This window comes from Canis aureus, chromosome 27, assembly GCF_053574225.1.
Source record: "Canis aureus isolate CA01 chromosome 27, VMU_Caureus_v.1.0, whole genome shotgun sequence".
Lineage (NCBI taxonomy): Eukaryota > Metazoa > Chordata > Mammalia > Carnivora > Canidae > Canis > Canis aureus.
This window is the reverse complement of record NC_135637.1, coordinates 4062778-4077179: the sequence shown is the minus strand read 5'-3', so window position 1 is coordinate 4077179 and position 14402 is coordinate 4062778. Positions and strand designations below refer to the sequence as shown.

The following is a 14402-nucleotide window of genomic DNA, read 5'->3' as shown; positions in this document are numbered from 1 at the left end:
AGCAAACCAACCAACCCAGGACCCCAACCGACCAGAGCACCACTTGGCTTGACTGCTGGGCCTCCAACGCCAGCCAGGACGCCAGCTCTGCCCCTGGGTGCGTTCTGGGTGCTCGGCAGCCTGGGGCTGGCTCCAGCGTGGGCCCTCCAGCCAGCAGCATTCACAGCCCCGAGAACGTGCTGGAGACGCAGGCACCCAGGCTTTGCCCTGAGTGTGACTCCCTGGGGTGGAGCCCAGTGGTCTGTGTTTTAAGAAAACCTCTAGAGGATGGAGGTGCAGTGGGAGCCTGAGGACTGCGGCCTGGGAAGCCACGTCTGCTCAGACCTCTGATGGCAGAGCCTCTGTGGCAGTGTCGCAGGCCCTCCAGACTCAGTGTCGTGGCCACTTGGGAGTCTTGGCTCAAACCTTGTTTTAAAATCGGGAATCCAATACTCATGTTGGCTTCCTCTTGTTCTAATTCCATTAACAGCTCCAGGGGGCTGCTTGGGGCCCCCTCTACTGACGAGTTTCCAAGGGACACCAGCCATTTATGGCCGTCCCGCCACCCCGAGGCACTGAGGCCCAGACCCCTGAGGGCCTTCTGTCTCTGCTGGGCCCAGAGCAAAGTTTACAGAATCAAGGCCATCAAGCTGGGGCTTCAGGGCGTCAAATGCAGTGAACCCTGAGGCTGGATGCCACGGCCTGAGAGAGAGGACCCCATTCCCAAGCCACATGAGCTGCACCATGTCAGGGTTTGGACCTGCTAGTTAGGCCAGAACCGCTGGGGGAGGCATCCACGGGCTTGGGCAGGGAGCTTCAGTCCCTGCACACGCGTGGCCCACGGGACAGTGGCAATGCGGAGGAAACACCAAGTGCTGTGTGGGCAGGGACATCAAGCCGGGTCACGAGGTCACGATCCATGTACCTAAGGGCCCAGCCGATTCCCTGGAAGCAGAGCTGGTTTTTGGAAGTGACCTTGGCGCTGAAGGTCACAGGGCCCTGGAAAGGCCACCACCCAGTCCCGCCACGAACAACAGCCTTCAAATGCGCCGTCCACTCCGAATTAAACCCAATTTTCTTTCTTTTCAGACCAAAATGAGGCTCTGAACCAAACTCTTAGAAGTGAAGCCACTTCTGCAGAGAAGAGTCACAGTTTGGGTCCAATCCCAGCAGTGAAGCAGGACTCTGGGGCTCTGGGTGATGCCGGGACTTTCCAGGCCACCTCCTCTCTATTGCAACGGGGACCTGTCCACCTTCCCAGCTGCTCAGGCCAAACTCTAGTGAGGAACTTTGATCACCCCTGAGCCCCCATCCCCCCCCCAGCAAAGCCTATGGGTACTTCCTCAAGAACACACCCAGTCCACATAGGATCTCACCATCTCCTCCCCAGTCCAAGCACGTCACCTCCCAGTATCATCCCAGAAGTCCTGGCCTCTCTGCTTCTGCCCTCACTCCCTCCACCATGGAATCCCGGGAACCAGAGGGATCCCTGAAACATGGAAGCCAAGCCTCTGCTCAGAGCCTCCGAGGCCTCCAGCTCCCTCAGAGCAGAAGCTGGACCCTCACCTCCTCCTCCCCCTCCCCACTCAGCAGGCTGCACATGTGTCTGTGCTTCTGGAGCACATCAAGCAAGATCCTGCCCCAGAGCCTTTGCACCTGCCATTCCCTCTGCCTGGAGCATCGTTCCCTTCCCTTGATCACCCACAGCTCCTACACAGCACCTGGAGGTCTTCCTATAGATATCCTTTAAAACTGCCCCTTCCTCTGCACTCTTGCCCTCACTGCTTCCTTTCTCCCCTTGGGGTCCTCACTAAGTGACACACTTTCTCTTTCACCTCTTCCCTGGAAGCTGAGCTGCAGGAAGTCAGGATCTGTTCCATCTGTTTGGTTCCCTCCAGAGCTGGAGGCCCAGCGCTCACAGTGCACAGTAAGCGAGGCCTGGCTCCTGTGGGAAACGTGGTCTCCAGGGAGGGGCTGAGAGAGTCTCACCCAGTGCTGGTGGGGGGTTGCTCACTGAGCCTCTAAGATCTCCAAAGCCACCTGCTCAGGTGTGTTGTGCTCTGGTTTTGAGGGCTATCCAGGGTGTGTCCCTAGCCACCAACCTTCCCCAGAGCACGGAGCAGTGAAGCAACTCCCCGGGTGGCCACTCGGACCTCCACTTCAGGCGTCCAGGAGAGAAGGAGCTCGGCCACCCCAGATTTGCTACCAGGATTCTTCCAGAACTTTCCATTAGTTCTCCAAGCAGCGGGTGAGGAAGTTTGAGGGCAGGAGGGGCCCCTGGGTGTAGGGGGGCATGGCAGCTGAGGCTCATAGTCACTCCCCAGGCCAGCTTGGGGCCTCCCTTGGGGGTGCCCCTGCCTGTCCAGCCTATGCTCTCCCCAGTGGGGCCCCCATGACCCGTCCTGTCTGGGGAGGCCTCTGCACGAGCCTCCTGGGAGCAACCTGGGGCCTCAGGTACCCACAAGCCCATCTGCACTGCGACAAACGCCATTGCACCTGCCATTCCCAGTGCCCAGTATGTGCCCAGTATGCAGGACAGCTGCAGGGGTGTCCCACTGCGGATGCTTGGTTCCCCGTGCACTGGACCAGCTCCAACACCCTCCAGCGCTGGCGGGGCCACAGAGCACACATGCACCACGCGGACCCCTTGCACAGCCTCACTCCCGCTGGCCTTTACCCAGCAGTGCTCAGGCTGCTACCTCGCAGCCCCATGCAGTGCCACTTACCCTCATGCCCAGCTCAATGTTCTCACCACCGTACACCTCCATGCCTGGGTCTAGCAGCCCGATGTCCCCGAAGTACTCCCGGTCCACAACGAATGAACAGCCGATCATGGCGGGGGTCCTGGTGGGGGCAGAGACAGCCCTGAGCAGGTCACAGGTACGGTACCCTGAGCCCCGACCTGCTGGGGGTGCTGGTGGCTGGGAGAGCCCAGGACTTGGGATGCCTCAGGACTCAGGGGTCCCTCTCAGGGTCACCTTCATATCCTTCAGAGCCTGTAAAGCACTCAGCACAGGACAAGTCCAAATGCTAATTGAAGAACATCAGACCTCAAAACCAGCACCGAACTCAGGCAAATTAGTGGAGGGGATTTTAAAGAAATCAGTTTACCTAATGAGTTATTTGGTTGCCCTGAACATCATTTCCCAAGCTTGAGTCTTTTGCCTATCTCCTTCATCATTTTGTCCCATCTGCATGCCAGGACTCAGGGCTGCACTGGGCCATTGCATAGGTTGTGCACTGCTCCTCTATGCCCTCCCCCGCAACTGACATCAGACTCTTTCTGAATGACACACTTTGAAGCTGTAGAGTGAACAGACTGCAGTCTGTCCTATTATTTCTATAATCATTTACACCGACACATTTAAAAGATGTCAGTAAATCTTGCCTCATCTCCAGAAATTCTGTGAAATCAAGCATCTATGTTCTAGTTATATCTTTTCTACTCTTCACTAAAGATCTATCAGTTATGGGTCCCTGGGAAGTGGTCTCGCGGAGCACCAATAATAAATTGAGGCACAATGAGACAAAGTATTGGAGAGGAAGAGAACAGCATCACTGTGGATGGTATTGCGCATTCATTCATTCATTCAATAGTGAATTTCACATATAGTGAGTGTCTTCCAGGCAGGAAGGATAGAAAGAGAAAGTGTATCTCTAGCAAGAAGTAGGCACAGTCCAGATGCTGTAAGAAAGCAGGACTCTTAGCTTTGATGAAAGATTTTGCCCCAAATCAAAGACAGAGCTGGTCTGCTTGTCGGCTGAGGGACTGGTGTCTCCCAAGCCCTGAGAGGAGCCAGCAGAGGCTGCCCAGGCCCCAAGGCCCTGGGGCCGCCCCAGCACCCAGGTGGAGGCAGAAGCCGCTCCCTCTGCTGCTGCGGCTGCTGCTGCTGCTCCTGCTACTCCTGAACAGGCGACACCCCTCTTCACTAACACAACAGCAAAGATTGGTCTCAATCACAGTTTAAGAGAAGCATTTCTGCTCAGTGAGTGGGAAGTCAAAGTAAATGCCCATCAGTTGTCCAAGAATAACAGAGGCATTAAGAAACGATTATCCTTTTATTTGTCCAAAGATTCAATTTGTTCTGTCATTACATTTTGGCCACAAATCTAACAGTAACAAAATTTTAATGCTGCCTTTGACTTTCAATAGCAAGTGTTTGACGGGTTAGGTTATAATTCACCGACGTACAGCAGGCACTTCTCTCATTTTCTTCACAGCAACGAGAAATCTAAGGGTGATCTCTGGTGAATCAAAGTGCCAAATTTCCTGCCAAGTCTATTATAGCTGGTAATGACTTTTTTAAATTATTGCTCCAAGTTCCAAAATAAACTTAAACTCACGAGGTGATGGAAGGAGAATCAGCTGCCACTGAGCTTATTTGCATGAGAAATTCTGCTGTGATTACACAACACAGCAAGCTGGGGATGCTTTGGCTGAGGGGTTCTCGGGTTCCGGGGAGACATCATCATGGGGCATCCTTATTCCCGGGCTATTGTGTGACATGCATGGTGCACAGCCAGGGCCCCCCACCTAGGCTCCTGCCTGGGTGAGGTAACAGACACACAGGCACACCTGATGCACACAAACACACATGATACACACTCCCAAGCCACGTAACCCTGGAGCCCCACACAAAGGGAGGGCTGGTAAAATGAGGACCCCAGATGCACTGCTTGGCCTTCAGGAGACTGACAAACACCAAGGTGAGCCGGTGTGCTTCCAGCACCTGGAAAACCACATGCTCATGGCGTGGCCAGGCACACGCTCTGCTTGTGAGCATGGGAAGGCCCCTGGAGAACACGCAGTGCATGGGTGCACTGGGAGCACAAGGAGCCATGGTGCACATAGTCCATGCTAAATGCAGAGACATAGTGATGGTGAGTCTCTGGAGAAACTGGTGTGGACTAGATCAGCCCTCTTGGAAAGGTGTGAAGCAACGACTGGAAAGCCAGAAGTACACTGTGTGCTCCAGGGGGTGGTTCAGAGCAGTGAGGAGCAGCACAGCCGTGAGGGCCGGCCCAGCTCTGAGCCCACTAGCTGTGTGGTCCTCCCTGCACTCCGCCTCTCCGCTGGCACCCCAGGGGCCAGACGGTGCCCCCCTCCAGTGGCTGCCATGTGGACAATAGCTGTCTGTGAACACAAACGACAGCAAGTGTCAGGAGCCTGGGAGCTGTGCATTAGTATCCCGCTGACCCCGCCTGTCTTTGTCTTGGGCGTTAAGCCAGCTGCTGCACGAAGCTGTGTCACAGCACAAAGGAGGTCAGTTTGGAGGCCATCAGTGTGGAGGCTGGAGTGAACACGGATGATGGACAGGACCCCCCCGTGGCTGCGGGTACCACCCAAGCACCGCCTGAAGCACCTCTTAGAAGGCGAGCAAAAAAGTCAGAGAGGAAGGGATCAGTGTTCTTCCACTGTGACCAGGAAGCAATTCTCTGTGTGTGCAAGTACATCTGTGTCTGTGCACAATGTGTCTGCACACTTATGTGTGTGGGTGTGAATGTGTGCACACATGTCTATGCATGCCCATGTCGACATGTGGTTTTGTGTGTACAGGTGTGTGCACAGCTGGATGTGTTTGTGTGTGTGGGTATGTGTGCAAGTTGTGCGTGGGGGTGTATACATGTGTGAATGTGTGTGTACGTGTGGCAGTGTGTACGCAGCTATGAGTGTGCATCTGTGTGCATGTGCATATGTGGGTATGTGTGTGTGCCAGTGTGTGTAAGTGTGTGTGTTCTTGTGGGGGGGTATATGTGTAGGTGTGAGTGTGCATCTGTGCGGGTGTGTCTTGTGCAGGTGTGTGTACGCAGCTATGTGTGTATCTGTGTTTTTGGTGTGTGTGTGTGTGTGTGTGTGTATGTGATCAGGCCCTCAACCCTCACTCCCCTGTGGGAGAGGCCCCTCAGCCCGACCCAAAGGTCTCCCTTCCTGGAGGCTTGTCCTGGGCCCTCGTGCTTACTGGAAGACACCCATGCCCACAAGGCCCTCACCACCCCCGATGCACAGTGGGACCCTGGGGACAGGAGCTTCAGCCTTGTGCACGGGCTCATGGCCATGGGATGCATGAGGTTCCGGTGCTGTGGCCTGTGCACATGCAGCCCTGCACGCTGTGCCCCAGTGCAGGAGGGGCCACCAGCTGACATACTTTCTCCCCAGCGTCCAGGCCACGTCATCCCTTCCATTCTTCCCTCTTTCTTCAGCTTCCGGGATAATGAAGGGCACGGACATTCCCTAACGTCAGTCTCCAACCGTCAGCCTTTCCCAGCGTGGCTTACGATGTGGATGCGCAGGCCAGTCCTTCCAAAGGGCAGCAGCTCTTCCCACCAGGGATGTGGGGGTAAGAGCTCTCAGAGCACGTTCCAGGAGACACCCGCGTGGACCTGCAGGGACCCAGCTCTGGGTACAGGAAGCAATCTGTCCAGTCAGGGTGACTTGTATGACCACCAAGGGCACCTTCTGCAGGGAGCTGGGCACAGTGTTTCATCTGAAGGGTCTGCTAAGCAGGCTGTGGTGAGAAGGCCTGTCCAGGCAGGGCCCTGGGGGCATCCTTGCAGTAAGGACAGAGACGAGGGGCAACGGGTCAAGGGTGCTCACCGGCTGGGCTCAGCCCTTCTTCCACCCCTGGGACCTGGCCAGAGCTTCCATATCCCCAGGTGCGCTCACCTTCTTTGAATCTACACTCCGGAGTGTGACTCCAGCCATTTGAGACCCCGGGGAGTAACCCCAGGGACTTGCTGAGCAAAGCCCCTGTCCCCCAGAGCGGCGAGGGCTACTGTGACACCAGGTCTCCAAGATTAGTGACAGCTCAAAGTCAGTGTCCAGCACCCCCGAGAGCCGGTCATTTCCTCTAACCACGCCCCTCTGGGCAGTTCCAAGCACTGTGGCACACAGTGGGAGCGCGTCCCTGCCAGCCGCACTGGCCCAGCCCCACAGCCCTTAGTTTCACCTGTGTTGTTCCACGGATGATGGTTCGTCCCTTCTCTCTGGGACCTTGGTCTACCTGTTCACACCTGTAGGTCCTCTGGGGCGTTTCCATCACTGGGAACAGTGCTGCTGCTGTGGGCATCCTCATGAGTCTCTGCATGGATGCAGGTGTGTACATCTTCCAGGCCGATGGCAGATGGGACAGCTCGCCAAGTTGGATGTGGTTGTACCTTGAGGAGAAACCGCCAAAGGTCTTGGGAAGTGGTTTTGCCAGTTCGTTCTGTGCCCAGGCTCCTTGGGAGCTCCGACCACCCTGTGTTCTCAGCAGTGCCCGGTGCGGCCCTCCCAGTGGCCCAGGCACCTCCGGCGGTTGCGTTCCCTCCTGGCGGAGGCTGGCATTCCCATGACACACTAGCCGTATCCATCTCCTCTGGCCTCCGGTCTGTGTGGAGGCCTCACCTGTGTTTTACTTGGAGTTTTGCATCAAGGTTTTCAAAAGCTCTCAGGGGGTGCTTGGAATGAACAAAGTTTGAGACAAGACACGGTCTGGCCAGAAAATCCTGCTTCCCAGGCAGCCCAGGATGTCCAGAGGTCGCCAAAAATTTCAGGTGCTTCCCCTCAGGGTTTCTGACCTCACTGACTCCTAAAATGGAAATGCTAGGCCTGGGTTCCTCCTAAGTGGGGCCATCAGGTACATCTTGAATGAAGGAAAATAACTTCAAGCTGCCACTCCTTGCTTGGAGTGAGCCTGGGGACCTGCAGGTCAGCTTCTGGACATGGATGGCTCTGTGCCCCGCTTTGACTGCAAAAGACCCCAGAGCTCCTACATCTCTCAGGAGCATTGGGGCCACCTCCAAGGAAGTGGCTGCTGGGAGAGCACCGGGCCCCTAGGGGGTTGCTGCGCCGGCTTCTGGGGGTCCTTCGTCTCACTGCTCAGGGCGGCCCTCTCTGCTGGCAGTGATATTTTCCTCAAAATCAGTGAAGTGAAGGCTCTGGCCGTGCTATTCAGCCCTAGTGTCCACTAACTTTACTGCTGGATATCCAGGCTGCTCTCTGCCAGCAGGGGTGGGTGCCTGGATGCCCCACAAGACCCTCCTGGGGGGAGAGAGCTTTCAAAGGCACAAGGACACATGGCGTCAGTCACTCCCAAGCACAGGACCTGTTTCAGCAGGATGTCGGCAGGAACATACCAGTTTGGCCAGGGAGGGGGGGGACTCCCAGCCCCTGAAATCTCAAGCTCCTGTGAGAGGCCCCCAGGATCAGCACCTTTGCCTTGGGAGACGCTCCTGCGGCTGCGCACCCCTAGGACCCAGTTATGAAGCCCAGGTTCCTAGGGCTCAGCGGACAAAGACGTGGCTGCTGAGTGTAGACTGGAGTCGATGATGGACATGGATCAGGTGGCGGAGGATCTGGGGGTGCTGGAGACCCACACCGGTTTAGACGTGGCCCCTTCTCAGCTCCACCTTGTGAGACTTGGGCCTTCCCATCTCCCCAAATGTGTGGGATTTGTGTATTTTTAAAACGATTTTTATTTATTCATGGGAGACATAGGCAGAGGGAGATGCAGGCTCCGTGCAGGAAGCCCGATGGGGGACTTGATCCGTGGACTCCAGGATCACACCCTGAGCTGAAGGCAGACACTCAACCACTGAGCCACCCAGGAGTCCTGGATTTGTGTATTTTTAACTTGAAAAAATCTCTGTTTTCATGTTTAGGGACCATTTTAAATAAATACACGCATTTGAGGACAGCTCTGAGGTCTCTGCAGCCCTGTTGGCCTCACGGTCCCGCCACACATGCCTGTGGCTCCTGTGGGGCAGCTGCCCCCTGTCTGGGCTCTGGGTCCCTGTCCTGCTATCTCCCTCCTGCTCTACTCTCCCTCTCTCTCTGTCTGGTCTCCCATCCTCTGTCCACATCTGCTTCTCTATCACTGGCTCTTCCTTTCTGCTCCTTGGCCTCCATCTCCCCCTCCCGTCCCGCCTTGACCTGTTCTCCAGTCAGGTCACACGCGTAGGCCAGACCCGCAATCCCATGCATCCCCCGCGGCCAGCGCAGTCCCTGCACCTGCCAAGCCTGCCGCCTTCCCTCCCCGCCTGGTGCCTGCCCCTGCCCCCAGGCCCCGCCTCCTGCCCCCTCACCTTGTGCCCCCCCCCACCCCACCCCCCGCCCCACCTCATATCCCCTCCCCCCACTGCCTCCTGCCCAGGCTGGCTCACCTGATGGGCGCGGCCTCATCTCCACGGTCCAGCCAGTCCTGGGGCGGGATGATGTACATGCACCACAGGCCCCAGTTGTAGCCGTGGGCCGCGCTGGCGTACTGCTGCACTTCGAACGTGTCGTACTTGATGTTGTCAATGGCCGGCAGGACGATGCGCCGGCGGTCCTCCTGGATCCGCGTGAGCGCGGGCTCAGCCCTGCAGAGGGGCATGGGGCCTGTGAGGAGGGGCCTGGGTGCGGGGACCTCCAGCCTGTGCCCCAAGGAGGGGCCTGCACCCCACGGGCAGGGTGACACTGGGGGGCCCTGCCGGCTGGCTTCAGTGCAAGGGTGTCGGCCCTGAAGCCCTGGGCCTGTATGGCCGCAGACTGCCCTCCTCTTCCTGCGGCACCCCCTGCAGGCCTGCTGAGCCTGCCACTGGCCTGCTTCACAGCTCGGCCACTCCCTCCACCAAATCCCACTCCCTACCCCTCCTGCCCTGCTCCTGTGGAAGGTACACTCACTCACAAGCACTAATTTGAGGACCCGTTATGCGCCACACCCTGGTCTAACCAACTGGAATACATTCCTAAACTTAAAAAAAAAAAAATCCATGCCTCACAGAGCTTATGGCCTGTTGGAAGGATAAGACCCACACAACAGTATGCAGTGGCCCTGACAGGGTGGGGAGCGGACATTAACATATAAGGGAAAGGATGTTAGAAGGTATCAGGTACCCTGTAGGAAAGAGAGCAAGGTAAGGGTGAGTTGGGGTTGCAGTTTTAAATAGGGTGTTGATGTAGATTGCCCTGGGCAATGACCAGAGGAGGTGGGGGCTGGTAGGTGTCAGGGGGATGGGCGAGCATGTGGTCAGTACTGCAGCCCTGGGATGTGTGGCTAGAGTGGAGAAATGGGGGAGCGTATACGTGGTGAAGCCAGGGAGCAGGGGGACCCAAGGACACAGGCTCTTGGGCAACCTCTCTGGGCAGCAGCCTGAGTTGCAGAGTCTCTGTGGGGTGCAGGGGGTGTCCCCAGGGAAGCAGGTGCAGCTGCTTCCACATCCTGGAGCAGCTCCACATCCTGGAGGTGTCCTGTCTCTGCAAGGACCTGCTACCCCCAGAAGCCGACCTCTGAGCTGGACTTCTGAGGTCATGGGCCACCCACTGCCCGGATGACCCGGGGCTAGAGCTGCAGTGATGACGGCCGGGGGTGGGGGATGTCCAGGTGTGGGATCAGGCAGGGCAGCCTGTGGGGGTGGGTCCTCTGGTCCCACCTGGCAACACCTGCCACGCGGCCTGTCCCTCTTCCCATCCTGCTGAGCCTCAGCCTGGTATTTACCTGCCTTTCAGCTTCTCAAGGAGGATTAATTAATTACTGTCGGCACAGTCCCTGTGGTGAAGAGCCCTCTCCAAACGCCTCATCTGCTAATGAGCCAGGATCCTTGTGGAGGTGGCTCTGGGAAGGGACAGCTATTTACAGACAGATAACTGGGTTTTCAGTTGTTAAATTGAAGTTACACTGGTTTGAAATTGCATTTGAAGTGACAGACTCATGGCTCTCCCAAACGGCTTCCAAATGCCCTAGGGAGCTTACGATCCCGCAGAGGGAGGCAAGCTACCAAGTATGGTTGTGCAGTGGGCAACCCACACAACACCATGGAGAGACCCTGGCAGGGACAGGTGGGGACCTATAAGGAATGATAGAAAGTGATCCACATAGTAGGACAAGGACGGCTGCCTCTCGAGGGCAGCAGAGCGGAGAGAAATGGGGGCTGGGACAGGAAGTCAAGCAGGAGAAACTGGCTTCTCTGTCAAACACATAGGGGGACAGAACCAACCCTTGTGACAAATGTGTGGTCCTGGGGTGGCTGAGAGGCTCCCAGAGAAGGGAAGGGAAGGCTCCACCTGCCTAGGAGATGCCGAGGCTCTGCTGCAGCGGGTGGAGGACACCAGAGCCTCCCAGAGCAGCAGGGGACCCGGGAACCACGCACGGCAGGGTCCAGCCCACCAGCCCTCGGTCGGCATGACCACCGCCAACCCTCCGTCCCCATGGGCAGTATCCCAGGGAATGTCTCATGCTGGGCATCACAGGGTTGAAAAAATATGCATTGGGAGATGTGATATAAACACCGTGAGTTTTAGTTTCTATTGAAATGGGGCAAGCCTGCCACCGGAGCCCACTCTTCCCTGAGGCTCAGCGACGGTGCCATGGCCACCCCTGTTCACGGGAGACCCGCCCACTGCAGGTTTAACTCCGAGTCCTGAGAGCAGAGCATCCTGGACTACGTGGGTGGCCCTAAATCCCATGAAAAGGACCTTCCTAAGAAACAGAAGAGGAGAGTGAGACACATGGTAGGGGGACAGGGGGCCGTGTGAGGACAGAGCGCTGTGGCCACAGCCCAGGGCTGCCGTGGGATCCACAGGCTGCAGGCAACAAGGAAGGACCCTCCCCAGCTGCCTCCAGGAGCTGTGGCTTGGCAGACACTTGTGTCCCCTTCACGGACTTCGGGCCCCAGAACAGAGAGAGTAGCATCTGTTGCTTAGAGCTGTCTGGGTTGTGGCCATCGGTTCAGCAATCCGGGGACGCTGGTGGGCAGTTTCACCCTCCCTCTGCCCGCAGGCCACTCTCCATGTGTATGCTCATTTGTCCAGAGGGTCCCCTCACCAGCCAGGCCACCTCAAACCAGGCTGTCCCCTGTGGCCCCGGTTTGCAATCCCGGGAAGTATGGGTGTGACCCCAAGGACCTGGAGCCAGGTGCCCTCAGGGGCTTCCCGGACACCACACACATGCAGTCCTGGCAACAATCCCCCATCCCGTGCTCACTTCCAACATCCCATCTGAATACCGGGAGACAAGCATGCCTCGCCCTCCCCTGCCTGCACCACGTGGGCAAGCTGCACGTCCTGCCGGGCCTCGTTCTCTAACCTAGCACGTTCCCGCAGGATTGTCGCCCCTGCCCTTCCCCTGGCCACGATATTTTTCTCTCTCATTTGCACGGGGCCTTGTGCACACACGCTAGGGCACCCCCACACATGCAGCCATAGGAAGAGTTAAGGGTACAGTCAGCACTTTCCAGGAAACCCTGAAGCACATCCTGCTATTCAGTCAAGATGTCCTTGGGCTCCTGCTGTGAGGACATCAGTGCACCACCTGCTTAGGGACAGCGGGGCCTGGACCACCCCTGGTCCAACACCTCCTGGGGACCCAGCCCCCCTGTTGATGGTGGATAACTTGCCAGACAATTGACACCATTTTTACAGAATGCACCCAGCCCTCCTGCTGGGGTGTGGGGTGCCTCTAGGTCATCCCACACACCTGCTCCTGAGTCACCTGCATACCCCTGCCACTTCCCGGCCCTGTTCCCCTGAAGGCGTCTCATTAGAGACCCACTTCGCCCCTGCACAGTAGACGAGAGGTCTCCACAAGACAGGAAATTGTTTCCAACAGGCGCCCAGTGGTTTGGGCTGCGAGCAGCTGACCAGGACCTGGGGGCGACACGGGCACACAGCAAGTGCAGCAAAACTGTGTGTGTTCCCTGATCTGAGGCCACAAGGCCACACTTATTCTGCGCTATGACCTGTGGAACCGCTGGCCAATCTGATTCCCTTTGGGAGCAAGATGGGGGCACAGACCAGTCCTCACATGTAATGCCCTGAGGTCGACGCCTTGCTAGCGGCCTTGGCCTGGTGAGCTAGGTGCAGGGAAGCCCCAGGCTCGTCTGCTGGCTGATGCACGGAGTCCCCAGAGCCAGCCCCCCACCAGCTCTGCCCCTGGTGACCCACTCTCACCAGCCCATGCCGAACTCCACGTGGGCATCGAAGAATCCGACCACTGGGGCCGTGGCCACCTTCCAGCCCTGCAGCCGCGCCCGGATCAAGCCTTCCCGCCTGTTGTTGCGGACGATCTTCACCAGGCCTGGGTACCTCCTGTTAACATACTGGTCCAGGCTGGCCTTGAGCTCCACTGCAGGGGACACAGACATGCCTCAGCACAGCCATGCCCTGGGAGGGCCCCAAGGTTGCCCCAAGTTGGTGCGAGCAGGCTGGAGCACCACGTGCCCTGGATCTGTTGAGGACGAACTGCCGTGGCCAGATGTGCTTCCAGGGGCCAGGGAGACCACGGAGCGACAAGATCTCCCCCCATGAGGCTGGGTCTCCAGTGTTGGAGCAACAAACAAACCCCTACCCCACAAGACTGCGTGGACAGAGGCATGAGTCACAGACACGAGAACTCGGGACTGAGTTACTCCCGGCAAAGAGGAATGACGTCCACGGCAGATGAATGGGCACACACACGTGGTCCATCCACGCTGTGGGATACTCAGCCATGACCCCTGCTACACACACATGAACCCTGAGGACACACACCCTCTGAACCCACTTCTCTGAGGCCCCATTAGGTGCCACATTCGCAGAGATGGAGGGTGGGATGGGGCTGTGGATGGGGCTCAGTGCTTCGTGGGGACAGACCTGCAGTTTGGGAAGATGGATAGTCCCAGAGACAGAGGGTGGGGACAGCTGCACACCAGCGTTAAGTGTGCATCATGCCCCTGAGTCATACACTTATGTTTTAAATGGTCGATTTTAGGAGAATTTCAGGTCAGTAAATTATTACAAACTCGATGAAGGCACAGGTACAAACCCAGGACCTGCTTGAGGAGGCGCCTACAGGCCAAATGTGCACCCAAACAGGCAGCCACAGCAGATCAAGGCCGATGGGGAAGAAGGTGGTTGTCTCTCCAGGCAGCTGGGCAGGGACTCCCCTCACCCTGCACTCAGGCCAGTGGCCACCGCCCCTGGAAGCCACCTTTCCCTGGGACCCAGGAAGGGCAGCTGGTCCTTCCCAAGAACTGCCTCCTGCCCTCATCCTGCCTTTCTAGGGAAGGTGGCCACCCAGTCCTCACTCCTTTCAGGGGTTCGGTTCAGGGCTCCACAGTATATACATCCACACCAGCCCTGGGTTGGACATGGCACCTCCTGAGGGCTTTGGACAATGCCCCAGAGTCCCCTCCTCCGGGGTGCAGAGGAGACGCCACAGGGATCTCAGTCTGGGGGCCGTCCATGGCAAGTTCAGGCTCTTGGCTCTGCTCGTGCCAGGCAGGCATGGGATGTGTGTCAGGGGGCCCAATGGGGCCCAGCTCCTCTCCAGCAGACCCTCTCCTCTGTCACTAGCAAGGAGTGAATGGTGTGAGCAGCATGTAGGGGAGCTCAGCCTGCCAGGGCTTTTCTGGATGACATCTATAAGGGATGAACAGAGCCCCCAAATGCAAATCTACCCAGTACCACAGAACAGGACCTTATTTGG

General features: G+C 57.5%; 1 protein-coding gene across 4 annotated transcripts in view; it reads right to left on the bottom strand.

Annotated features, from left to right (window-relative positions):
* Window positions 1–14402, bottom strand: part of GALNT9 (polypeptide N-acetylgalactosaminyltransferase 9) — an 80058-nt gene that overhangs the window by 23930 nt on the left and 41726 nt on the right. For 3 of the 4 annotated variants that reach the window (XM_077875163.1, XM_077875162.1, XM_077875164.1), the window contains exons 4-6: window positions 12887–13061; window positions 9121–9318; window positions 2706–2823 (exon numbers count right to left, since the gene is read on the bottom strand). In XM_077875163.1, coding sequence (XP_077731289.1) covers window positions 2706–2823; window positions 9121–9318; window positions 12887–13061 — 491 coding nt within the window. Of the gene's footprint in view, window positions 1–2705; window positions 2824–6125; window positions 6806–9120; window positions 9319–12886; window positions 13062–14402 lie in introns of those variants that run through there. The other variant, XM_077875165.1, reaches the window with a different exon arrangement.